The sequence below is a fragment of the Cricetulus griseus genome, chromosome 6 (assembly GCF_003668045.3).
Source record: "Cricetulus griseus strain 17A/GY chromosome 6, alternate assembly CriGri-PICRH-1.0, whole genome shotgun sequence".
Lineage (NCBI taxonomy): Eukaryota > Metazoa > Chordata > Mammalia > Rodentia > Cricetidae > Cricetulus > Cricetulus griseus.
In genome coordinates, this window is record NC_048599.1 from 136,367,174 (window position 1) to 136,393,897 (window position 26,724).

Below are 26,724 nucleotides of genomic sequence, written 5' to 3' on the forward strand. Positions count from 1 at the left end.
TTTGAAAAAGCAGACTCCGGGCGCTGTTTGAAATCATTGTTACTTTTTGTTCCCAGCATTTCACCATGTTCCTTCTTCCTCTACCCCAAGGTGGTAACCCGACTGATTCATCTCTTGGGTGAGAAGATCTTAGGCAGCCTCCAGCAGGCATCTGCAACAGGTAAGTCTCAACTCTTCCTCAGCCCCTCACTGCCCCACCCTTCCCCTGGCAGGGGTAGAAGAAAGAAGCACAGAAGCCAGGGCAGGCCTCTAGAGCATTGTGGAATACTGTGCTGCCTAACTCTTGGAAACATCCGCCAGCTCCCACCAAGCACAGCTGAGTAAGGAGGGCTTAGATTGTGACAGTGCCAGCGTATTTTGCCAAGATATGTCTCAACATGGGCAGCACAGAGGGAAGCTCAGCTATTTGTGAAAAGCAGTGTGATATATCTGCCTTCTATTTTTGTCAGCTGATAAGAAAAAGGAAGTAGAACGTGAAAGCCTCTGGAAGGGCCGTATAGTTAGTTGGAGGCTGCCGTTGTCTGTCAGCTGCCTAGAGTAAGATGGTGAGTTAGGGTGTCAGGAACTAAAACTCTACTCCAGCACGTTTGTTTCCTTCTAGCTCTAAGAGTGGCCCTCATTTGGGAACCACTGGTGACTTTGCGTTCTAGGGCCGTCTTCTTTCCCTGGAGCCCAGATACTTAAGAATTCCGAGGTTGCTCTTTGGCTCTTTTCTATTGTTTGTGCACCATGCCCATGGCTCTCTCCTGCCCCCCACCATCTCCCCTGCCTAGGTCACCATTCTACAGGTGTGTACATACCTCTTCTCCTCCCCACTGTCCTGCTCAGCTCGGCCTTCACCTTTCCACTAGTTCTCCCAGGGTAGTTCATCTGTGACCTGTCTTGTGACCTATCCCTGTACAGACATACAAGCTTCACACGTAACTGAGACTGCTACACTACTGAATGTTTGTTGACAGGACAAATTTGTTGGTAAACACGCAGCTGTTTAGCTCTTTGCTCTCAGTGCACCTTGTCATTTGGGTCACATCCTGATATTTGTTTTCTTTTTCTTTCTTTCTTTCTTTCTTTCTTTCTCTCTCTCTCTCTCTCTCTCTCTCTCTCTCTCTCTCTCTCTCTCTCTCTCTCTCTCTCTCTCTCTCTTTTGAGACAGGGTTTCTCTGTAGCTTTGGAATCTGTCCTGGAACTCACTCTGTAGACCAGGCTGGCCTTAAACCCACAGAGATCTACCTGCCCCTGTCTCCTGAGTGCTGGGATCAAAGGCGTTCTTCACCAACGCCCAGCTCCATCCTGATATTTTAAGTATTATATTAAGCAAACTGTCTGTGCTTGTAGTGTGCACACAGCAGAAGAAGCTGTGATCCTTTCCCAGGATGAATTAATTTAACGTCAGCAATCTTTAAGGCTCTATTTCTATAGGAGATTACATTCTGAAGTTCTGAGTGGGCATGGATTTCAGGAGAGACACCATATTGTTCAACACATATGATTTCTCTCTTACTTTGCTTTCAGCCTGTCTGACCATTATGTTTGAAATAAGTTTCTTAAAGAAAGACATAGTGAGGCCAGGTTTTTTTATCAACTCTTCTGGCAATCTTTACCTTTTAACTTTTAGACCACTTACATCTAACATAACTGTTCTGTTAGGATTTTTATCTACTATCTTACTTTTATTTTCTTCCAATATTTTTCTTTTTTGGTTACTTAACCATTTTTAAGCATTCTATTTTTATTGATTCTGACTTCTACATCTCTTTGTTGGATGGTTTCTGTGGTCCTTTTAGGGAATACAATATTTTATGCTTACCCTCATCCATTAATAGCAATATTTTTCATTTTAACTGGAATGAGAGTACCTTCTTACCCTTTAGATCAGATTGTTGTGTGACCTTCTCTTAATGTGTTGTGAGTTTTGTTGTCGTTTGCTTTTTTAAGATTTGTTTATCTTACCAGGCAGTGGTGGTGCACGCCTTTAATCCTAGCACTTGGGAGATAGAGGCAGGTAGATCTCTGTGAGTTCGAAGCTAACCTGGTCTACAGAGTGAGTGCCAGGACAGCCTCCAAAGCCACACAGAGAAACCCTGTCTTGAAAAAAAATGTTTACTTTTATGTGTTTTACCTGCATATATGTCTGTGCACCATGTGCATGCAGAGCCCCTGGAGGCCAGAAGAGGGCGTCAGACCCTCTGAAATTGGAAGTTACAGACAGTTGTAAACCACCACCACATGAGTGCTGGGAATCAAACCTGGGTCCTCTGTTACAACAGCCAGTGCTCTGAACCAATAAGCCATCTCACCAGCCCTTGAAATCTTCTCTCTCTCTCTCTCTCTCTCTCTCTCTCCCTCCAGAATTTCTCAGTAACTTTGGAGCCTGTCTTGGAACTTAGTATGTAGACCAGGCTGGTCTCAAACTCACAGAGATCTGCCTGCCTCTGCCTCCCGAGTGCTGGGACTACAGGTGTGTACCACCACGGCCACCCAGCAAAATCCAAAACTTTTTTTGTTTTTCGAGACAGGGTTTCTCTGTAGCTTCAGAGGCTGTCCTGGCACTCGCTCTGGAGACCAGGCTGGTCTTGAACTCACGGAGATCCACCTGCCTCTGCCTCCCGAGTGCTGGGATTAAAGGCATGCGCCACCAACGCCCGGCAACTCCAAAACTTTTTAAGTGTCATGTCAGCATTCAGAAGTTCTGAATTTTGGAGCATTTGCCACTGTCAGATGAAATCACTCTGGCCTCAGGGATTTCAGATAAATGTCACTTGACCTGCCCTTAAATTGTTCTCATCTTTATATTTCAGAAATTTGAAAATCTTTGCATTTATGCCTTTGGGGTTAATTTTGCTTTAATCTATAGATTATATCTTTTAGTAAATTTTGGAAATTCTTAGCTTGCTTTCTTCACATCTTCTTTCAACCTTGTATTCTTTCTTTTCTTCTGAAAACAAAAATGTCACGATTGCTGGGCCTTTTGTTATTGTTCCAGAGGTATCTGGGGCACTGGTCACTTTTTTAACTTTTTGTCTCTATGATGTTCAAATAGAATTGTTACTTTGGTGTGTCCTCAATATTACTTGCTCTTTCCTGTCACCTTGATTCTCCTATTTGGCCTATACAAAGTGGTTTAAAAATATTTTTTGGTTATTATTATTATTTTGAGACAGGAACTTGCTGTGTACCCCAGGCTGGCCTCTGACTTGTTACATCTCAGACTGACCTAGAATCTGCCATCCTCCTGCTCTAGTCTCCTCTTAGGCTAGTAATCCCCTGCTGGGGTTACGAGTTTCTGCCACTATCTCCTGACCCCCAGAGAACTTTTTATTTGTTGTCATGCTTTGGCTCTTCTTTGTTTTGCTAAGGTTTGCTAAGGTTCTGTTTGTTTCAGTAATGCTCATGATTTCATGATTGCTGACTGTAACTGGTTGTATTTCATTGTTCTTAGAAAATAATCCTAACATTTGTGCTGTCTTTTTGACTGTTGACTGACTTTTCTTATTCATATGAGGAGTCCTTGCTCTAGAGTTGGTGTACACCTCTAATCGGAGCATTCAGAATGCAGAGAAAGGTGGATCTCTACAGAGCAAGCTCCAGGACAGCCAGGGCTACACAGAGAAACCCTGTCTCAAAAAACAAATAAATAAATAAAAATAAAATAATAAAAAATAAAATTAAAAAATTAAAAAAAATAAAAGGACTTCTTGTTCTCCATGTACCTGGTAATTCGGAGTATACAGAATTTTTTAATATATTGAATAGAATAAATATATTTTCTCAATATTATATTCCCATTTAAATCTTCTGTGACTGCCATGCCAGTGTGTTTGTATTCATAATTCAAGTTCTGCCCTAGTTTTCTGGGTTGTGATTTGTCAAGGCCCTCGTAGTTTGGTCAAGCTGTGTTTTCTTGAGCAGTATGATTTCTGGAGCCCTGTGCCATCATTTGTTTTGTTTCTCTGGATTCTGATCAGACTAGCACAGACATAGCTGAAGAGTTGCTTTCTCCACCTCCCTCTTCTGGCTGGGACAGGACTTCTGCTTGCTAGATATAAAGGGTGCTTTTTGTCCAAAGTGGTAAGGCTCCTGAGGCAGCCTCCTTGGAGAGGACTCTTTAAAGAAACAGAGCCAGCTGCCTTCGTTGACTCGTTGAATCAAGAGAGCTGCTTCTGCTTCCTGCAGCCATTAGAATCTCCAAATGAGGTGTTCCTTTGGACTACAGTAAAAACTTCCTAAGTACCTCATTTAAAGACTAAGAAAGAGCTACACATAGCTAACACAATAGAGCTCCCATACTGGTTCTACTAATACAGAGGTTTCTGACATCTGAGGTGGACGTATGAAAAGAAAGATGAGAGAAAGATGGGAAACCCCAAGGAAAACCTGTTGCAGAAGAGGTTACCTGAGGAAGATGTTCAGATCACTACTATAGCAATGATTTTCATCTGCTTCTGCTAGGTGGTGCTCTGGGCTGTGGGCTTTGGGGTTTTGGTGACTTACTTGGTACTTAGGTGTTGTTTCCTCATTATGAGAGCGGTAAATGTCCACTCAGTTTGTGAAAGCAGCATAATCCTGAGAAGAGGACAGTTGAGTGCTTAGTGCCTCCCTGTGGACTCTCTAGGTGGAGGCTCTACCACCTCATAACAACCATTCCTACAGTGATGGGAAAGCCACTTGGGACCAACTCTGGTACCCTGCTTGAGTGGGAGCTGCCATGTTAGAGGGCCATAGCACTCTCCCCTGAAGCTGATGAATGAGGATGAAATAAGTAAAGGAGGCCTCCTTCCATAGGCTTGGGAGATGAAGACCTAGGGGAGCAGGGGAAGGGGCAGGACAAGGAGGTAGCCAGGAAGTGAAGGGAGATGTCAGAGGACCCCCAAGGCTCTTAGGAGCCACAAGTCGCAGGTGTTACAGGGGCCACACAGACTCTCAGTTCACTGTGAGCGAGAGGCAGGGATCTGGGGAATGTGGCACCAAAGAGGGCCTGTTTTGGGCCTTGTGACCAAAGCCATAAGAAGCTGTGTGGTAGAGGCCCAGAGCTACTTCGTGGGTCTGAGGCATGCATGAGCAGGAAATGGTACCAGGCGTAAGCACTGAGGGAGTTGATCAGAGAAGGTGCCCAGTCCACAGTGAGTGAGTGGGCCATGCTGAGCAGGCCATGTTTGTTTATTGTTTCTGCTTATTTAAAGATATAGGTACTTTGGTCTGGAAAGTTTGAGATGTTTATTTAACAATGGAATTACTTTTATAAATTAACTATAGCTATATCATTCAATAACTGTTCTCACCATTATATAAAGATGTAGGGGTCTTTGTTTTTTTCAAGACAAGAGTTTCGCTGTGTAGCTCTGGCTGCCCTAGAATTTGCTTTGTAGATCAGGCTGGCCTGGAACTCACAGAGGTCCACTTGCCTCTCCCTCCTGAGTGCTGGGATTAAAGCCATGCACCACCACCATCACCTGGATTAAAGATGGGTTGTATTTTTTGATAACTAAAAGGGTCATTCATGTAGCTGTTTTTCACATTACCAAACATCTCTCCTCAGCTCTATTTCTGTTTATTTTTTTATGGGATTTTTGTTGTTGTTGTTGTGTTTTTTGGCTTGTTTTATTTTTTGAGACAGGGTATCATTATCTATCCCTGGCTGGCCTGGAATTCACTCTGTAGACCAGGTTGGCTTCAAAACCACAGAGATCCTCCTGTCCCTGCCTCCCAAGTACTACGATTAAAGGTTTGCACCACTATCCCTGGCCTTCCCAACTATTTTAAACAATACTGCAGTGAATATCTGTACGTATGTGTGTATATGACGTGTGTGTGTGTGTGTGTGTGTGTGTGTGTGTGTGTGTGAGATGTGTATATGTGGTACAGATATGGTATATGTGAGGTACATGTATGAGTTTATGTTATGGTGTCTGGGTGGTATGTATGCAAGGTGTGTGTGTGTGTGTGTGTGTGTGTGTGTGTGTGTGTGGTATATTTGTGATGTGTATGAGCTATGTATGTGAAGTATGTGTATAGTGTATGTGTGATATATGTATGATGTAGGGAGGGTGTATGTATTACATATGTATTATGTGTGTATAGGTGAGATCATGTATCCTCTTAGAAATGCAGAATTGTTTCTGCTTGTCACAGCCTGAGTGTTGCTTCTTATCTCTCACACTCTCTCCCTGCTCTTAGGTTTGCTTGGAATGGCAAACGCTTTCTAAACTCTCTCTTACTATCCTGTACCTTGTGTCATCTGGAAACATGGGAGCTGTCCTGGTAGTGGCCCAGTTTACAAGTTGCTCCCTGGCTCTGTGCCCACAGGTCATTGAACGGGGCTCCACATAGCCCTGAAGCCCCACCTGACTTCTAAGTCAGTCTGTGTGCAGACACATGCCCAGCCAATTGGAACTGTGTATCTGATAGTTTCTGGAAGCTGTTTCTGGGGTGAGGAGGAGAGAAGAAGACAGGCAGCCCAGGCATGAAGGATGGGTCTGTCTGTGTCAGAGTGGAAAGGAATGTCAGGGGTAGGAGGGCCAATGTAGAAGAGGGTGGGCCACCAGTGGCCAGGAAGCCCATAGCATGACAGTGTCACAGGAAACCCTGGTCAAGTCAGGGCATGCCTATCAGGTGGCATGAGATGTGCCTAGCCACCTTTGTGGACTCAGGAGGGCCCCACTCAAGAGAACTTGTACCAGGATCTTCTGCTACAGGAGAAGCAAAACAAAAATGTCTTTGGTCTTGTACTGCTGTTAGTTGAGTGGCCCTCAGCCTCTGCAACTGAGTGAGGGTGAGGCTCTGTAGGACTCTTGGATATTCTGGTCTGAAGGAGGCTCTGTCTGCTTCCATTTCTCCTTCAGGTGTCCCTTCTGCTGTCTCCCTAGGATGCCCCTGCCCCAGAATGATCTTCCTCATTTATTCTCTGCTTTTTGGTTTTGGAAAACCCCATGAGGATAAAAACAAAACCAAAGAGCTATAAAGAGCAAGTCTGTCCAGGCGTGGTAGTGTATATACTGTTAAGAGAGGTGGATCTGAGGCCAGCCTAGGCTACATAGTGAGACCATTAGAGTGGAGGTGGGGGTGCTCTCCACTGGCAGAGTGTTTTCCAAATTTTCTTGCTCCTTGAACTCCCAAGCTTTGGAGGGTTAAGATCATAGTGGCTGGTTCAAAACTAGAGCACATCAGTTTTGGTCCTGATCAAGGGCCTGCTTTAGCCATTGTGAGACTGAAAGTGGACCCTGATCCCTCTTGGTGGCACCCTGTGTCATCTGGAACCATGGAAGCTGGTGGTCCAGCCTCCTAAATTGATTCCTGGTTCTGTGCCTACAGGTCACCAGCTTGGGCTTCACACAGCAAACAACAAATGGGACTTGGGGAACCCACCTGGCAACTTGTCCACAGTTGCAGCGATGCCTGTGTCTGAGGATGTGCCCCTACCTGCCTTTGCTCTGGAACTCCAGCATGCCCTCAGTGCCATTGGTAAGCTACACAGCGATCCTGAAGGTAAAAATGTCCAGTTCCTCAGGAGCTGTGGGCTGCCCTCTACACTGTGGGTGGATCTTGATCCAGGGGAGACTCTATTCTAAGGGCTTGATCCAGGGGAGACTCTATTCTAAGGGATTTCCAGGTCCTGAGATCTTCATGGGCACAGAGTGTGTAATAGTGTGTGATGAGTTAGAAACCCTTAAGATGGAGGGACCCAGAGACATTAGGAGAGTCCTCTGTATAGCACTCCCCCCATCACAGGACCATAGTTTTGTGTTCTGACTCTGCTGGGAGTGTATGCCAGCACTCTGCTTGCTGGAGTGGGTGTTGGAGTAGATGGCCATGGAGCTTGCCGGCCTGATAGAAAATGCCCTTAAATGGGACCAGGTAGCTTTGGTAGGGGGTTGGTTAGAACAAGACTACTCTCTGGTCTAACAGCTAGACTATTTTAGTCCTAGGATGAAACGCAGAGCTGATAATACATCAGGAAGAAGCTGTTAAATTTTAAATCCTAGAGTTGGCAAGATGACTCAGCAGTTAAAGACGTTTTAAGCCAAGCTTGACAACTTAAGCTTGATCCCCAGTACCTGCATGGTGGAAGGAGAAAACCAGCTCCCCCAAGTATACCCTGACCTCCACACTCATGTGCACACCCACCCCCACACACAGATAGATAAATAAATAAATAAATAAATAAATAAATAAATAAATATATGTTTGAAATTTTGGAATCTAAAAATAAGAAATTGAAACTAAGGAGAATTATTGAGAATTTCCAAATTCTTTTTTAAAAGATTTTATTTATTTATTATGTATACAATATTCTGCTTCCATGTATATCTGCACACCAGAAGAGAGCACCAGGTCTCATAACGGATGGTTGTGAGCCACCATGTGGTTGCTGGGAATTGAACTCAGGACCTACGGAAGAGCAGTCAGTGCTCTTAACCTCTGAGCCATCTCTCCAGCCCCCGAATTTCCAAATTCTTAAGGTATTCTGTTTTTCTTAACATTAAAACAAAAAAAAAAAAACACTTTTATTGATTCTTTGTGGATTTCATCTTACATTCCGATCCTGCTTATTTCCCTGTCTCCTGCATCTGCCCTCTGCCCTTGCAACCCCCTCCCCCATCAAAACCAAATTTAAAAAGAAGCACTGGAAACCAAACATAATAAAGAAACAAAACGAAAAAGAATCTTGTGGAAGCTGTAGCGTAGCCCGTTGAGTTACAGTTTGCCCTTTATTTCCTTCATCTTTATTTGCAAGTGTTCATTGGTCTGTCTCCAGGGCTAGTTTCTCAATGTTTTATTTACAAGTGTTTATGTAATTTTGAGTGAGCATATGATAAGATACTCATGGAACGTTATAGTAAAAGTTTCAGGAATGTCTCTGTAAAGTGGTTTTGTTCAATGATCATAAAACAAGATATTATTAGAATATCTATTTCAGTATGGTACAAACTTGTCCTCTATCCTACAGATATTTAAATTATATAAAATAGTGGTTCTCAACTTGTGGGTCATGACCCTTTTGGGGGGTCACATATCAGATATCCTGTGTATCCGATACCTACGTTACAATTCATAACAGTAACAAAATTACAGTTATGAAGTAGCAATGAAATAATTTTATGATTGAGTTCGCCACAGCATGAGGAACTTCATTAAGGGGTGGAAGCATTAGGAAGGTTGAGAACCACTGATATAAAACATTAAATATGTAATATATATAAAACACAAAATATGTAAGATAGATATAAAACACAGATGTAAAACATTAAATGCAATTCAAAGATCTGTAAAATTGAAAGATATCACATTATCTATTTTTTATAAGTTATTCTTAAATAAAAACTTAATGTAGTGGTATATATAGTTTAAAATTAGGTTTATTGTTGTTTCTGTTTATGATTTTTGAGATGGAGTCTCACTCACTGTGTAGCTCTGGCTGTCCTGAAATTCTCTATGTAGACCAGGTTGGGACTAAAAGTGTGCACCACCATACCTGGTTTGTTTGATAGTCTTGGCCTTTGTTTTGTAGTCCATATTGCAAGCATATAGAAAGTCCTGTTCACTTTCAGTGACATTGGTCAGATTATATAGGCTGCATCCAGCACAGTGTCAAGTTGCTCTGTGGAAAAAACTTATTTCAAGATAATTATAGAATCATAAGAAATGGTGAGGTAAAAAAGTAAAGTATGGCCCCCATGACCTTTTCCAGTGTCCCCAGTAACAGCACATGTGATACTAAGGGTTCTCTAAAGGCGTGTACGTATGCATGCCCATGTATGTATGTGAATGCACGTGTGCCCCTCCTTTGACACAGGCATAGCCAGGTATCCAGGACCACACTGCAGAACTCTCATTGCCATAGAAACCCTTCCAGCTGCGCTTCAAAGCTGCCTTGTTCTATAACACCCTTCGCACTGACATCCAAACAACTGTCCTTAATCTCTGATTTTTGTCACTTTGAGAAATTTATAAAAATAGAATCAGAGCATGTGGCCAAGTGAGATTTTCTTTCTTTTTTAAAATATGGAACACTTCACAAATTGGCATATCATCCTTGTTCTGGGGCCATGCTAATCTTTGTATTATTTTTATTCACTTTTAGTATATGTGTTACCAAAGCAAACATGACTTGCTTCCCTTTTATTGCTACGTTGTATTCACACCACTGAAGGCATGTTTCAGTTTATTTAGACACTCATTATTGAAGGATGTTTGGGTAGTTTGCAGTTTGGGAATATTGTGAATTAAATTGTTGTGACCATTTGTGTAATGGATGGCTTTTTTCATACATATAAATTTCCATTTCTCTGGAGTCTATGCTCAGTCTAATAGGAAACTGCCAGGCTTTCTCCACAGTATCTATACCATGTGTATTCCCACCAACAATGTGTGAAGGACCAGTTTCCTCACATCCTTGCCAATATTCTGTGTCATCACTATTTTAACCTCTGAGCCATCTCTCCATCCCCTCATCACTGTTTTAATTTTAGCTATCTTAATAGGGGCATAGTGATAGCATGGCCTAATTTTATTTATTTAATCTTGTTTTTGAGACAGGGTCTCATGTTGTCTAGGCTGGCCTGAAGCTCTTTAATTTCTTCAACTCTTGTTTTTTGTTGTTTGCTTGTAGCTTGTTTTGTTTTTTCTTTTTTTTGAAACAGGGTCTAAGAATTCACTCTGTAGATCAGGCTGGCCTTGGACTCAGAGATCCATATGCCTCTGCCTCCTGAGTGCTGGGATTAAAGGCATGTACCACCATACCTGGTCCATATGCCCTAATTTTAATTTGCTTTTTTTTTTCTGTTGGTTTATGACACTAAACATTTCATGTAGGGATTTGCTCTCTGTATACATTTTCTTTGATATAATATCCATATATTCTGCTTGCTTGCTCTTTTTTCTGTTTTTGTTTGTTTTATTGAATGCTGAGGTAGAATCCAGGGCCTCATACATGTTAAACAAGTACTCTACTTTCAAATACATCCCAGTCCCTTTTTCTCATTTTCTCATTGGGCCATTAGTTTTCTTACTTTGAAGGCTGGTGGGGAAGGTATGGTGATGCACACCTCTTATCCCAGCACTTGGGAGGCAGAGGTGGAAGATTGCTACAAATTTAAGCCAACCTGATCTGATCTTCATAGTGAGCAGCCAGTCACCGCTACATAGAAAGACCTTGACTCAAAATAAATAGATAAATAAATAAAACCTTTGATTCTGATCTTCATAGTAAGTTCTAAGTCAGTTACTGCTACAAAGAAAGACCTTGACTAAAAAAAATAAAATAAAAAAAAATAAAGCCAGGCATTGGTGGCGCACGCCTTTAATCCCAGCACACTCGGGAGGCAGAGGCAGGCGGATCTCTGTGAGTTCGAGGCCAGTCTGGTCTCCAGAGCGAGTGCCAGGACAGTCTCCAAAGTTACACAGAGAAACCCTGTCTCGAAAAACCAAAAATAAATAAAATAAAATAAAACCTTTGGTTTTTGAAGACTTGTAGGATCAAAGCAAAACTGGGAAGTTATGTGGATTCTACAAGTCTTCCCCGCCCCATTACCATGGACAGCTATCCCTCCTACCAGCATTCCTTACCAGAATGGGACTTGTATCGCCTTATCATTGCCCAGGGTTCAGAGTGGACATGAGGCTCACTCCTGTTGTAGTTCTGTGGGTTTGGGTGTGTGTGATGATGTGTGTTCACTACTACAGTACCACTCAAGGTGTTTTCAGTTGTCCTAAGGGTCCTCTGCTCTGTGTGTTCATCCCTTTTCCCAAACAACCCTTGGAAACCACTAATCTTTGTTGCTTCCCTTATGGTATGTAGTACGGGATATTTTTTCATGTGCTTTGTTCATCTGTGCATCCCTGATCAGCTAGGCTAGTTAGCTAGCAAGCCCCAGGGATCCACCTGTGTCTGTCTGTTCCACCAGTGTGGGATAGCAGGTGAGCCTGGATTTTTTTTTTTCTTGGGCACTAGGGAGCTGATAGTTGTCAGGCTTGCGTGGCAAGTACTTTGGCAACTGAGCCATCTTTCCAGGCTCCTTGGTTGTTTCCATATTGTTGAAATTTAAGAGTCTGTTGTATCTATTTTAGATAACCGTTTTCCATAAGACATTCCGTTTGTGAATATTTTTTCCTGGTCAGTGTCTTTACTTTTCATTCACTGAACAGTGCCTTTTACAGAGTAGGAACTTTTATATAATTCAAGTACACCTTACTGGATATTTATTTCAGGGACAATGTCTTTAGGTCATCATAAACAAATCGTGCTCTGCTTATCAGCTGGTCTGAATCTGATGAGAGAGAATACTCACATACAAGGTGCACCCATGTAGGTGGGACTGCTCCTAGGGAAACATTGTAGCAAGTTTTCTTGTCAAACTATCTTTGAATTACCAGCTCCCAAATAACAACACAGACACTTCTTATTGATTATGAAAGCTTGGCCTTCCACATAGGCTTGTCTCAATTAGTTCTTAGAACTTAATCCATTAATCTACATTCTGCCACATGGCGTCACCTCTCTCCCATTTTGCATCTCTTGCACCTCCCCATATCTGCCTGGCAGCTCTGCCTTTTTCCTTCTCAGAGTTCTCTCTGCACCTGGAAGTCCCACCTGTACCTCCTGCCTCGCTATTGGCCATGCAGCTTTTTATTAACCAATCACAACAACATATCTTCATACAGTGTACAAAAATTCCACAACAAAACATGAACACGTAGCTCGATACTCAACCCAGATAGGGAACCAATGACAAACTAAAGTACAGATACCACCAAAATCTAACTCGGTGAACCAGTCAGTTTTATTCGGTTTCTTACAGGAACATAGGTGAAGGGTTACTTACTGGAGCAGAAATGACTCAAAGACAGTTGCATCACCAAAAGCCCACCCCAGCATGGGTCACAGCCACGAAAACTGAAAATCTAGAGCTCACTACATAACCTATTGGCAGCTTAACATGTTGAAGAATGTCCTTCAGGGAGCTCAGCTGGTCTCTGCCTCTTTCAGGTAGCCTGGCTGATCTGCCTCTTCTAGGCCATTGAGAGGTCTGAGTGTCTCTGAGCAGTCCTTGCTGCTTATATAACCTTGGGGAGGTCAGAACCTAGTAAATCTGGTTAGTTTCAGTGACTTCCTAGAATTATGTGAGTTGTTTACTTCCTTAGCTTATAGAACTTCCCTAGAGGATGGAACACTTCCTCTCCCCTTATAACATGTTTCACCTCCTTTTAATATCCTGTGTCTTCAATGAGCCTCCCTCTAAGCTAGGAAGTTGTATCTAAGAGCAGGAGCTGAGCCCAGCTCTCCTGACCTGCCCCTTCCGATCTCAGGGACAATCGTATCCCATGGTGATTCTTGAGTACTACAAGTCAGAAAGGGGAGAGGTGGTAAGTTCAAGGTCACCTGTAGAACTGGCCTGTCAATTGAACCAGAACCCTCATTTAGAAAACCCACATTGTGCCCACCTTTGCCTTGAGTCAGGTGGCTGCATTTGGTACATTTCTTTCATTTCCAAGGGTGTTATATATCCAGGCTGAGAAGTTTTCTTTTATGAAGGACAGTATTGTTCCCTTGTCCTCTAGCTTCTCTGGATCCAGTAACCTAGAAGAGAAGCTGTCAGAAAGCCTGATGGCAGTGCTGTCCAGACCACAGGGACCTGGGATGGCAACCTGGCTGGATACTGCCTTTGGGCTACACCCCATAGAGTGGAGGCAGGTAGTTCTGACTTTTGGAGTATCTGGTTCCAATGAGGCCAGAGGCTCCCCTCACCTAGACTTGCCTACCTTGTGCTCTGTGGGAAGCAGCATCCGGCCTCCCTACACAGAACCCAGAGCCTTTGGCAGACAGAGACATGGTCAGCATCAAGTAATGGGAAGCGCTGGAAGCCTTGGCTGTGAGAGCCTAGAATACTATCTCTAGTCCCAAATCTAGCAGGGGAGCTTAGACAGGAGAAGTACCCTGAGGGCAAGGGGATCTAGCCTGAGGTCAGACTAGCACCTCCGTGTTTTATGTAGCAAAATACCATCTGTCTTGTGCAGGAAGGCCTCTTGACTGCAGGAGGTGGAGAAAGTGTGTTGCCCCATCTGCTGCTGTCCAGGTTGAGGAAGCATTGGCCTCAAAGTGCACGTAGGACCTGCTGCCCTTTGCTTTTCACATCTGTGCTGGGACAGATCTGCCTACTTAAACAGTTTCCACTTTTTTTTTTTTTTTTTTTTTTTTTTGCTTGTTGTTATTGTTCTGGTTGTTCTGTTGTTTAATATTTTTGAAACAAGGTCTCTTTTTGTATCTCTGGCTGGCCTCAAACTCCCAGAGATCCATTTCCCTCTGCAGGCATGTGCCACCATGCCTGGCTACATTTGTACAGTTTCACTTAAGAGTTGTGATAGCCACATTCCAGTGAAGGGACCAGACCCTCTCTCAGCCCCTGCTTTAGCAGCCACGACAGGCTACCGAAAAGACACATAGGCCTCTGACACAAGGAAACTCCAGATCCTCTGGCCTCCCAGAGCCTAGGGCCAAAACTGAATACAAAGAAACTCCAGACCCCCATAGTCTCCTAGATACTTGGTTCCTGGGAACTGTTTGGCCATAAAAGAAACTCCAGGGGAGACAAAACAAAAAACAAAAAAAACTCCCCTGTATATAGCTCTGAAAACTATTGGTATCTATGAACAACAGGCCACCTGTGAGTAACAAGACAAAGCCATAAAAACCACAGCATGTTCCCTCTCAGCAATGACCAATGAGAATAATTGGTTCATAAGTATTTCATGCCAAAATATGACTTTGAGAAATTCTCATCATTATTCCCAAATGGCAACCAATCAGAAACCAACCTGTACCTACTGATGTAATCCTGTGACTTTTGTTTTTAAAACTTAGCAGTAGATAGGGAACTTCACTCCCTCTGGAAGCTGCTACTTCAGCTAGCCAGACAGAGTCCCTGTCATGGTTGGATGAACAATAAAACCTTGCTTTTACAGTTCCATGGTTCTGTCTCCCTGGTGGTCTCTGGGCATTTTCGAAACTTGGGCACAACACCAGTAGTCTTCCCATCTGTAAAGATACCCTTATTCTGTATTCCTCTAAGAAACAGCTGCTAATTAAAATATGATACTATTGCCAGATGCAGTGGTGTTTGCTTGTAGTCCCAGCTACTTGAAAGGCAAAGCTAGGTCAATTGCTTGAATTTAGGAGTTCAAGACTAGTCTAAGACCCTGTTGTGTGTGTTGGCGGGGAGGGCTCTTATGAATTAGCTTTTTTGTTAGTATGTTTTTTGAGGCAGAGTTTCATCCTCTGGGTAGCCTGTCCTGGAAATCACTAAGAAGACCAAGCTGGCCTTAAACTCAAGAGATCGGCCTGCTTCTGCTTCCTGAATGCTGGGATTAAAGGGGTGCACCACCACCCAGCATGAATTAGCTCTTAATTACACACTCTTGGAAGAGCTTGTTGAGAATGATTTTTTGTTTGTTTGTTTGTTTGTTTTGAGACAGTATTTAACTATTTAGCTCTAGCCTAACTGGAAGCATATAGACCAGGCTAGCCTTGAACTCACAGGGATCCACCTGTCTCTGCCTTCTAAATGCTGGGATTAAAGGCTGGGTTACCACTGCTGGCTTGTTAAGAATGATATTATTATTAATATTGTTAAGAATGTGTATTATTATTGGCTTTCCTGTTGCTAGGCCCTTTTCCACTTATGGCCAGTGTACTCCTGAGGCAGGTTCCTGAGAGTGGCCATTGCTGTCCACTCTGCGTCACTTCTGAGGCACGCCAGCCCTTTTCTTGCTAATGTGGGAGCATGGATGTGAAAGCTTGGCATCTGTATTCGAATGAACTAGATTTGGATCCAGGCCACTTTAGATGTGGCTTTTGGAAATTACAGGGATTTAAGTTTTACTGTTGCAGGCTGTTCTTGCCCCAGCTTGTGTCCACACACGTGATGGTAGGATTACAAAGACTTGGTTCATATGTCAACAGGAGACCCAGATTTGGAGAGGCAGCTAAAAAACTTGCCTCATCCCCATTACCAGCAATCCCTCCCAGGGAGCTGACCTCAGGACAAGGTATAAACACTCTGTCCTTTACTTGTCCTTAGAGGTGGCTGCTGGGACAGACTTCTGAAATGGGTGGTTGTTCTCAGGTCCTGTCCTGCTACTGACCAGTGACAACATCAAACAACGCCTTGGTTCTGCTGCTCTAGACAGGTGCGCTTCCAGCCCCCTTGTGGTCCCATGTAGAGAAATTTAGTCAGCCTGAACTTCTTTCTTAGCTGTCCTGGTATGGTCCTGTGGTGGACCCCATAACCCTGGGCCTTGGTGTCTGTATATTCCAGCATGTTCCTCATGTAGCTATACCCTCTACTCTGTATATTTGCTTGGGAACCATCAGAGGTCCCAGAAGACAACAAGGCCCTCCTTATGTAAGCAGCTCTGCATCTTACCTTCGCTTAAGCCCCAAACATCTAGGCCTGGCCACACACAGCCTCTGCTCAACTGCCCAACTGCAAGCCTTAGACGAGGCACCTAGGAGACCCCATAGAGGGTGAGGTGTCAGCACTCAGGAGGCAGAAGCAGGCCAGTCACAGTGAGTTTGAGGCTAGCCTAGTGTATGTAGGGAGTTTCAGGCCAGCTAGTGCTATATAGTGAGACCCTGTCTTAATTTTTTTTTAATTTTTAATTAAATTCTTTTTTAAAAAATGGTGAGATGCTGCCTTATATCTTTCAGTATCCATGAGTACCGGCTATCCAGCTGGCTGGGGCAACAGGAGGACATCCACCGGATTGTGCTATATCAAGCAGACAGCACACTCACACCCTGGACCCAGCGCTGCATCCGTCAGGCTGACTGCATCCTCATTGTGGGTTTGGGTGAGCAAGAGCCAGCGGTGGGTGAGGTGAGTACTCAGAGGGACTCCCATCCCATTTCCTTCAGTAGAAATGCTTCAAAAACTCAGAAGAGCTCCCACATGTTTGCCATCCACTCTTTAGAGACCTTTGTTGTATTTACTCCTAAAGATTATACAGAAATAGTGCCCTGGTTTTTTGTTGTTCTTGTTCTTGTTTTTTGGTGGGGAGGTCAGTTTTTAGAGACAGGGTTTCTCTGTAGTTTTGGAGCCTGTCCTGAAATTCACTCTGTAGATCAGGCTGGCCTTGAAAGAGATCCGCCTGCCTCTGCCTCCCCCAAGTGCTGGAATTAAAGGTGTGCACCACCGACCAGCAGTGCCCTGTTTTGTATCATTCTGAAATTACTTTTTTGTTTGTTTAGTTTGGTTTTTTGTTTGTTTTGATTTTTCAAGACAGAGTTTATTTGTGTAGCCCTGTACCTCCTAGAACTAACTCTGTAGACCAGGTTGACCTTGAACTCAGAGACCCTCCTGCCTCTGCCTCACACATGCTAAGATTAAAGACATGTGCCCCCACTGTCCCACATGAAATTTACTTTTTCGTTAATACCTCGGATTTTGATAGAGCCCACTATTTCTTCTGTTTTTGTGGCTGTTTAGTTTTCCATTTGTGAGCTCCCACTATCTGTTCATGCATTCTCTACCAGTTACTTCATAGTAAGTAACAAGCAAGTACAAGTTCTCTTCAGACGCTTTCAAGTTGCTGACCCCAAAGGGTATGTTTGTACTTACTAGATGCTGCAAAATTACTTACTGGTTTTGTTTCCAGTTTTCTGTTGTGAATGGCTGCAGGTATGACTGAAGAGCCAGCTCCATGTCCTCCCCAGGAATGAATACTTTGAGTCCACTCATTTCCATTAACTAAGTAGTGTGAAGTGACATCTCTTCATTTGAATTAGCATTCCCTTCTCCTCTGATCTACCCGCTTGGCTTTCATTTCAAGCATCTGCCCTGCCTGTCTAACCCTGGAACAGCTCAAATCATCCCACTCTGATGTGTGTTCCCATTATGCAGGAGCAGTGTTATTTTGTAAGAAAAGTGAAAGTCACAGCATAAGTCCAAAGGGAGTGTTTGAGGCATGGGTGTGGGGGGGTGGGGGTGGAAAGCAATCCTGTCTCATACTCCCAGCACCCTTGCAGCCGTGTTGGCCACCCAGCACATACAATTAAGTGGACCATGTGGTCAGGGTATTAGTAGCCTCAGAATGGGCCATCATTATAGGCTAACTACTAACTAGACCGGCCTCACACTGTCTTCTCTGGGGCCAGCCATCAGAGTGGTGATGAGTGTAGACCTTGGAAACAGCTCTGTGGTGGTCCTTGGTCCTCAGGCTTACTGGGACTTGCTGACCAGGCCTTACTCTCCTCCAGCTGGAACGGATGCTGGAGAACACAGCTGTGCGCGCCCAGAAGCAACTTATCTTGCTGCACAAAGAGGAGGGTCCAGGGCCTGCCCGCACAGTGGAGTGGCTCAACATGCGAAGCTGGTGCTCTGGCCACTTGCATCTCCGCTGCCCACGCCGTGTCTTCTCTAAGAGGAGCTTGCCCAAGTTGGTGAGGCCTGGTGGGCTAGCGCAGTGGGACTGAGCCCTGCCTACATTATCTCTGGCCTCCTGTTACACATTTAGAACTATCTTTATCCCCCTTTATGCAGCATCAGGGCTTGTGGGTTCTCATTGGGCTTGCCTGTTGTGCTTCTGAACACTATGACCGTAACTTTGGAATTCCTGGGCTACTTTGCAGATGGAGGAGGTACAAACACAGAGTCCATCAAGACGTGGGAACCAGTGAACCCAGGAATCTGGGCTTGACCAAGGCAGAGAGTCTCACATTTAGTTGAGGCCCCAAAGGAATCACGTGGTTAGGTCACTATGCTATCCCTTCAGAGCAGACACAGACACCTCTTCCTCAGCCATCTTTAGTTCTTTGGGCTCACTGTGAAAACTAGGTAGTGGGAAGCACTGGGGCTGTCCACACATTGTAGCCCATTGTATACCCACAGCTCAGTGGACAACACCCTGTTGACTGTATCTCTGCCCAGACCATATGCCCGAAAAAGTACTGTCTACACAAAGGGCCAGTGGAGAGAATCCTGTGAGGACATCATGAGGGGCTCTGTGGTCTTAGGCAGTCTAAAAGCTCCCTTTGGGTCTGTTTGTCCTCTGCCAGCACCCCTTAGGTTAACTTGGACCCTGTCAGGCACTTGAATGCTAATGAGGTGTTCTATGTCCTGAAAAGGATAGGATTTGAATCAAGTCAGGACATGCAAAGTTTTAGCTGGAGAAATGCACAAATCTCTGTTTTCCTTTGCCTCCTCGCAGGTTGAGATGTACACACGCATTTTCCAACGATCCCCAGACCGTCACTCAGACTTTTCCCGCCTGGCACGGGTGCTGACAGGCAATGCCATTGCCTTGGTACTTGGAGGGGGTGGAGCAAGGTGAGCCCCCACCCAACTGTGTGACAGTCACTCCCACAGGCTTTTTTTACCCTGTGTGGGGAAGACAGTAGTATGGTGTCACAGGTGAAGAGATCCTTGGACCACTCTACTGTGCTCAGGAAAGAGTCTAGGTACATGTGGTCCGCATGTCTAGGTACATGTGTGTTTATATCCCAAATGTTCTGGATTTCAGTGTTACCAGTTTGGTAGAAGAAAATGTGTGTGTTGTCTGACTGTCTATGCTTAGAAGCACTTGTTTGGTTAGCCATGTGTCTCCTCTTTGAACATTGTCTGTTCTTGTCCTTTGCCAGTTCCCCATTGGGCTCCCCATGGTTCTTTCCATTTCAATGTATTTTCTATGGAAGAATGACCTGCTCTGCTCACGAACTAGAGAAATATCCTTTAGTTCTTTAGGCTTTGGGTTCTTTAAAGGATTTTTAGCCCATGTAATTCCTGCCCTGAGTTGTCATCCGACCCTTCTGAGCTGAAAGAAGTAGAAGCCTGGGGGCATCATGAGGAGGATGACGTAGTGATCCTGATATGCATGAAGGGACCATGTCAGGCTCCTCATCTCCCCAGGAGGAGGGGTGCTCTGGAGCTGGCCCACAATGAACTGAGTCCTGGCTCTGCTCAGTCTATAGTGAAGTGACCGCCCCCCCCCAATGCGTGCACGTTGTATCTTGAATTGTGGGGGAACTGGCCTAGAGGAGGGGTGTGCCATTGTCAGGTAGGGGAGGCCCTGGTCCTTCCTGTGGGCCTGGATAACAGTTAGGTGCAGACCTGGTCCTGGTTTGCAGGTCAGGCCAGCAGCTTCTTTGAAGAATCTACTGCCTGACTCAAGGTGTACTTAAAAGCCGAGTGATTCTGCAGGGCACACAAGAAACAGTCCTCTGCCTCTGCCTCCTGTCCCAGAGCCAAATCTATAGGCTTCCTAGAAACAAATACTTTCAACTCTTTTTTTGGATATTGACTTTTCTGTAATCCTAAGCAGTATTCCTATCTGACTAATTGTGTGTTTCCTTAAGTTTTAGATTACTGACTTCCTAACCCTCAAATAACCTCCATCTGTTGGTCTCTCTGCACCCTCATCTGCCTGTGGCTCTGCCTCTATCCCTCACTCTCATAATCCTCATGAGGTTCCATTGTGAGGGTGTAGCTCTTTCAGAGATAAATCATATCCATGGGAGTCTGAACATTTCCTTCTTAGGAGTTTCTGAGCGTGGTGGTGCACGCCTTTAATCCCAGCACTCAGGAGACAGGGGCAGGCAGATCTCTGTGAGTTCGAGGCCAGCCTGATCTAAAAAGAAAAAATAAAAAAGTCGAGTTCCAAGACAGCCAGGAATGTTAACACAGAGAAACCCTGTCTGGGGGGCGGGGGAGGGAAGGAGGGAGGGAGGGAGGGAGGAAGGAGGGAGGGAGGGAAGGAGGAAGCGGTATTCCATCATTACCATATTTTGCACAGATTTCCTCCTGATAAGATGTTTGGTTGTTTTCTGGTTTCAGTTATAAGGAACAAAATTATCTATTTTTTTTTTTTTTTGTGAAGGCATATTTTCTTCCCTCTTGGACAGGAGTGGAATTACCTGATCGTGGGGTAATGATACCATTTATATCCCCACCAGCTAGTGTGAGAGTTCAGTTTTTCTCTTCTGGTTTATCCTTGGTGTTGTCAGAATTTAAATTGTAGCCACTCTAATAGATGCACAGTGATGCTTTCTGTTACTCAGATTTGTAACTCACTCTGGTGCCTTTTCATTGTTGGGAAGTATCCATGTGAAGTCTCTGCTCATTTTGAAGAGATTGACTCTTATTGTTGAGTTGGGAACATTCTTTGTTCTGACTGAGATTCCTTCCAGGAGCATTTATGCCAGTGTTGTCCCTCAGTCTCTGCTTCTTCTTCAGTGGCATCTTTGAATGAAAGTATTAATTTTTGTGTCATTCTCTCTGTCTCTATCTCTCTGTGTCTCTGCCTTTCTGTTTCTCTCTGTCTCTATCTCACTGTCTCTCTGCCTTTCTGTTTCTGTCTGTGTCCCTCTCTCCCTGTCTCTGTGTATGTGTGTTGTGGCAGGAATCGCAGAGGACAATCTCAGGTATCATTCCTCAAGTACCATCTACCTTGCTTTTTGAGACTGTTTTTTTTTTTTTTAATTATCATCTTATTGGTGTTTTGCCTATTTGTATGTCTGTGTGAGGGTGTTGGATCCTGGATAGTTGTGAGCTGCCATGTGGGTGCTAGGAATTGAACCTAGGTCCCCTAGAAGAGCAGTTAGTACTCTTAACCATGGAGAGCCATCTCTCCAGCCCCAAGACAGAGTCTTTTACTGACATGGAGATGCCAAGTAGGGTAGGCTGGGCTCCCTTCAACCCTGCTGCTGTACAGGTCTCCAGCAGCTACACTAAGTATGTAGTTAACACTTTACTACTAAACACCTACAGTGATTGTGTGTGTGTATTGACTCTACTTCCAGGAAGGCCTCTTCAGCTCTTTTGTAGTTATTGTGTCTCTCTCTGTGTTTCTCTCTCTCTCTCTCTCTCTCTCTCTCTCTCTCTCTCTCTCTCTCTCTGTCTCTCTCTCTCACACACACACATGCAATTTGAGGGTTAATTAGTAATTAAGATCGGAATAAAAGAACATGGGACAGCCATCTATCAAGGGAAATCAGGTTGCTTGATAAGTTGCAGCCAATGAAACCAAGGTAGCTTGTGAGTTTATTGTTATTTATAAAGTAAATTCTGACACGGTGGAAAGACAACCTTGGCTATAGTCTGGAACAGTGTGCCCATGACGCTGAGGAGGAGGGTGGTGAGTTTGAGGCCAACAGGTTATAATATCTCAAAAAAAAAAAAAAAACCAAAAAACCCAACAAGAGCAGAAATTAAAGCATATGTTAGAAAGTGTCAACAAAGCAAAAGTGTGGACTTTGAAAAAACAGTTAGGGAAAGAAGAGTAAGGTGCAGGAGGCCCCTGTATGGCCACTGTAGGTGGTTAACAGTAAGGGTTAACTACATAGTTAGTGTGGCTGCTGGAGACCTGTACAGCAGCAGGGTTGAGGGGAGCCCAGCCTACCCTACTTGGCAACTCCATGTCACCTGTGTGAGAATGTCACAGTTGCTGTGATTTCAGGACAGCAATATCTGAGTTATGCTGGCACAATAGAGTTAAACCTTACCTCTCTTTAGCTGTGTCTAGTTTCCTTTAAACTCATTTGTTGGTTGCTTCATCCCAGTTATATGTGTCATGTTTATAATCTCCACGTCATCCTGCTTATAGTTAGTTTCCCATTCTCTGTCAGTTGTCAAGCCTGTCTTCAACTTTTTCAACTCTTGTTTTTATTTATTTATTTTCTTTTTTTGAGACATGGTCTCTCTCACTAAATAACCCTGGCCAGCCTGGAACTCTGTATGTAGACTAGTCTGGTTCTGAGCTTACAGAGATCCACCTGCCTCTGCCTCCAGAGTGATATTGTTAAAGGCGTGTGCCACTACACCCAGCTCTCAACTCTGTTGGTTTTGTTTGTTTGTTTTTTGAGGAAACAGGGTCTTTCCGTGTCCTGGAACTCACTTTGTAAAACAGGCTGGGAGCTGGAGAGAAGGCTCAATGGTCAAAAGCACTGGCTACACTTCCTGGTTCAGTTTCCAGCAACCACATAGCCACTCACAGCTGCCTATAACTCCAGTTCCAGGGGATCTGGACTCTGCAGGCACTGCATGCACAGACATGCATGCCGGCAACACACACACCTAAAATAAAAATAAACCGGCCTCCTTCCCCTTCACTTGTACACCTATCCAGACTCCCCCTGGGAGCCTTTCCTCTCTTTGGGCCATTGTCTGTGCTCATGCAAACTTAAGGTTCTGAGGCGGGAAGAATTCTCTGATCATGGGGGGCTGCTTCTGAGGCTCAGGGCATATAGTTCAAGTGCTGTCCTGTCTGTGGTGCTCATTTTCTTTCTCTCTTCTTACCGGTGAAGAGGCTGTGCCCAGGTAGGTATCCTCAGGGCCCTAGCAGAGTGTGGCATCCCAGTGGACATGATCGGAGGGACATCCATTGGGTCTTTCATGGGTGCTCTGTTTGCTGAGGAGCGGAGCTACAGCCAGATGCGGATCCGGGCCAAGCAGTGGGCAGAGGTAAGCGGGTACCCTCCACCCTCAGAAAGGCTCTGATTTCAAGGAGACTGGAATGTAGGTCACAGCATGACCCGTGTGGCAGAGAGAGAGCATAAAACAGTAGAAGATCAGGCAGATGGTGGGAGATGGGTAGAAGTAGGTGACAGGAGTGGCCTGAGGTAGGTGGGGGATGTGACGCTAAGGCAGGTAGTGGGAGGTGGTCGGGTTTGTGTTCTAGGCTTCCCTCCACCACCCCCTGGAGACAGGGTTTCACTGTGTAGCCTTGCCTGTCCTAGAACTCACTATGTAGACCAGGCTGGCCTTGAACTCACAGAGCTCCGCCTGCATCTGCCTTCCAAGTGCTGGGATTAAAGGCGTGCACCACCATCGATTGGCTGTGCTTTGGTCTTAACTGATAGGTTTACCAGGTGACAACATGGAGGACCGATGCCATTAAAGGAGAGCTAGTGGATCCTATAGTCTCTGGAAACGAGAGGCACAGCTACACTAGGGCTACAGTGGGCAAGGAAGAAAGATAGAACTAGAGTCAGTCGAGATCAGGAAAGAGTACAGGTCTCAGGTTTCTTATTTAAAAAATATTTTTATTCTTGAGAATTTTATATGTGTATGTCATATCTACCTCCCATTTACCCTCTCGACTCTCCCTTTAATCTCCCCAACATGTCTTCTTCCCAACTTCACATCTTTTAACCTTTTTATTAGTTCTTTGAGAATTTCATACAGTATATTTTGATCACATTCAACTCCTCCCCCAACTGCTCCAAGATTCTCCCATTCCCCAGCTATGCCTCAGGTTTCTGAGGCAAAGGAAAGGCAGGAATGCAGCTTCAGATTGGTTAGTATGGATCATTCCAGTATGCTTGGGAGGCATGCCTTGTTGCCTGGTCCCTAGCCCTAGATGATTTTGGAGAAGGGAGTATTGCCTTGGGGCTGAGGGTAGGCTCTAGGCTGCACAGGAGATGCAGCTTCTCTGCTGTTAGTCCAGCCTTGTCATAAATGGACACCAGAATCAGAGTGGAAACATCAAACAGAATCAAAGGAAGCAGAGCAGGTTCCCTTAGCCCCATCTTGCCAGCAGGCAGCTCATAGCCTTCTCGAGGCTGGACTGCTGGAACAAATGGAACCCCGCTGAAACCATGCGTGGGATCAAAAGATTTCAAAGAAAAGAAAATTGGTCATCCTCATGCAGAAGCTGAGGAGTGGGCTGTCTGCTGCATTCACAAAGCTTAGGGCACAGCCTGAGGCTCTCTGTCCAGAAATATTTCTTCCATGGAATGAGTGGCCATCAAAAAAGGGAGCCTGGTGACACATCCTGTCCTTGATGATATGTCAGCAGTCACTGGGGGTGGCCTCTAAGAGCAGTGACCACAGGAAAATGTGTTCAGTTGGTATAGAATAGTTTAAAATGTAGTTAGTCATGGGCTGGAAAGTCCAGCCCAGGGCCTGTGGGAAGTGTTTTTCCTTCCTTCCTCCAGCTCATCTGGTGCTGAGAATCAGCAATGGGAAGAGTCAGGACACCTTGGGCTGGTCCTCCCACCATCCTGAGGGTGAACTAAGCTGTGGTACCTTGCTGAGGTGGCCACCCTGCAGGACACAATGGGGATGGAGCTATGGACATACCTACCCACCAGCCGTGTTAAAGAGATGATTGACGATGGGGCACTCTGTCCAGCTTCCCTAACTCAGGCACTGGGCATAATCTGAAGCTGTTTTATTCCTTGTTTTCATTGCCACTCACTTGTCTTATGGAAGGGTCTAGAGCTGGTAGTTCTATCCAGCGTTATGCTCCCTCTCCTGTGTAGAAAAATGTGGACGCCCAAAGCACAAAGGTCTGCTGGAGCTCTCAATGGCTCTCAAGGTATAGCTGTGTGAGGAAAGGACAGAAGTCATGGAGCCATGTGAAGCTCTTAGCTTCTAAGCCCAGGAGTTTGTGCTGGCCTCTTCACCTCCTGAAACTTGAGGCAGTTGGGCCTGTGAATTCTCTTGACTGCCTGTATACTGATATGGAAATGTGATTTTTCTCAGCAAAGGTCTCCCATGTCTCTAGGGTATGACATCGATGATGAAGGCTGTATTGGACCTGACCTACCCAATCACATCTATGTTTTCTGGTACTGGCTTCAATAGCAGCATCTGCAGCATCTTCAGAGACCGGCAGATTGAGGTGTGTCCCTACCACACCTGGCTTGCACTGGATGCCCAGTGACCTTGACTCCATCTTGCTTTCTCCATGTTCATCTGTCTCTAGATGGGCCTTGCCAGTGTGGGACAGGGGACAGTTTGAGACGAGGTTTCCTTTGATCCCTGTCCTCCCCACAGGACCTGTGGCTCCCCTATTTTGCCATCACCACTGACATCACAGCCTCTGCCATGCGGGTTCACACAGATGGTGAGAGCCTTCCCCAACCCTAAGTACCATAGGGTCAGCTTAGTGGATTCAGCAGCTCTAGGATCTTAGGCGGGTATGGGAGCATGGACAGGTGGCTCCACGAGGGCACCGAGGGTCTTAAAAAGGAAGGGAGAGTCACAGGCACATTTGCATAAGGTGGGTAGAGGATGTCTCTGCCATAGGCACACTGAAGTAGGGCTGTCGGGTGGATAAAAGGGCCTCTGGGAAAGGAGCAGAATTAGGGATGTACTCAGGCACAGGGGTCTTCACTTAATACCTGGAGATCACAGAGGAATAAATGCTTCAATGCCTTGTCCTTTGAAGGCAAAGCCCTGTGCAGACGAGAGGTCTGGTGGTGGTCTGTCAAGCTTAGTGCTCTCCCTGGAGGTAGGATCTGTGGGCTTTCAGATGGACAGAGATAAGGTTCTGATTCTCCAGTGCAGGACAAGAACCACAAAGGGCGGAGAAGGGTTCCTTCCCAGACCCTTTCCCACCTGACCTTCTTGATACTCCAGGCTCTCTATGGAGGTATGTCCGTGCAAGCATGTCCCTGTCAGGCTACATGCCCCCTCTCTGCGACCCCAAGGACGGACACCTGCTGATGGATGGGGGTTACATCAACAACCTCCCAGGTACTGCCGAGGATGGGGGAGTGCCCCCCGTGCTGGTACATAGCTCTTTGGTCATTCTGCCCTGTGGCTGCCTGCCACAGCCGCCCCCACACCAGGAAGGCTGGGGTGGTACACGTTTTCCTTAGAGCATGCCAAGAGAAAATGTCAGGCTGGCATCAGCTCGTAGCGAGCACATGCGCATGTGCCCATGCGTGCACATGCGCACAGCATGCTCCCAGCATATGGCTCTGCCTGTTAGCACAGCAGCCACAGAACAAAG

General features: G+C 45.2%; 1 protein-coding gene and 1 non-coding gene across 4 annotated transcripts in view; one reads left to right on the forward strand and one right to left on the reverse strand.

Moving 5' to 3' along the window:
• Pnpla7 (patatin like phospholipase domain containing 7) overlaps nt 1-26,724 on the forward strand; it is a 69,338-nt gene that overhangs the window by 39,523 nt on the left and 3,091 nt on the right. For 2 of the 3 annotated variants that reach the window (XM_027422817.2, XM_027422815.2), the window contains exons 20-29: nt 91-160; nt 7,309-7,482; nt 16,116-16,179; nt 16,700-16,868; nt 18,248-18,430; nt 19,198-19,316; nt 23,288-23,444; nt 25,492-25,608; nt 25,764-25,833; nt 26,349-26,465. In XM_027422817.2, coding sequence (XP_027278618.1) covers nt 91-160; nt 7,309-7,482; nt 16,116-16,179; nt 16,700-16,868; nt 18,248-18,430; nt 19,198-19,316; nt 23,288-23,444; nt 25,492-25,608; nt 25,764-25,833; nt 26,349-26,465 — 1,240 coding nt within the window. The remainder of the gene's footprint in view (nt 1-90; nt 161-7,308; nt 7,483-16,115; nt 16,180-16,699; nt 16,869-18,247; nt 18,431-19,197; nt 19,317-23,287; nt 23,445-25,491; nt 25,609-25,763; nt 25,834-26,348; nt 26,466-26,724) is intronic. The other variant, XM_027422816.2, reaches the window with a different exon arrangement.
• LOC113836475 lies at nt 9,994-10,100 on the reverse strand. The gene has a single exon (XR_003486728.1). It is a non-coding gene; the product is annotated as a U6 spliceosomal RNA (small nuclear RNA).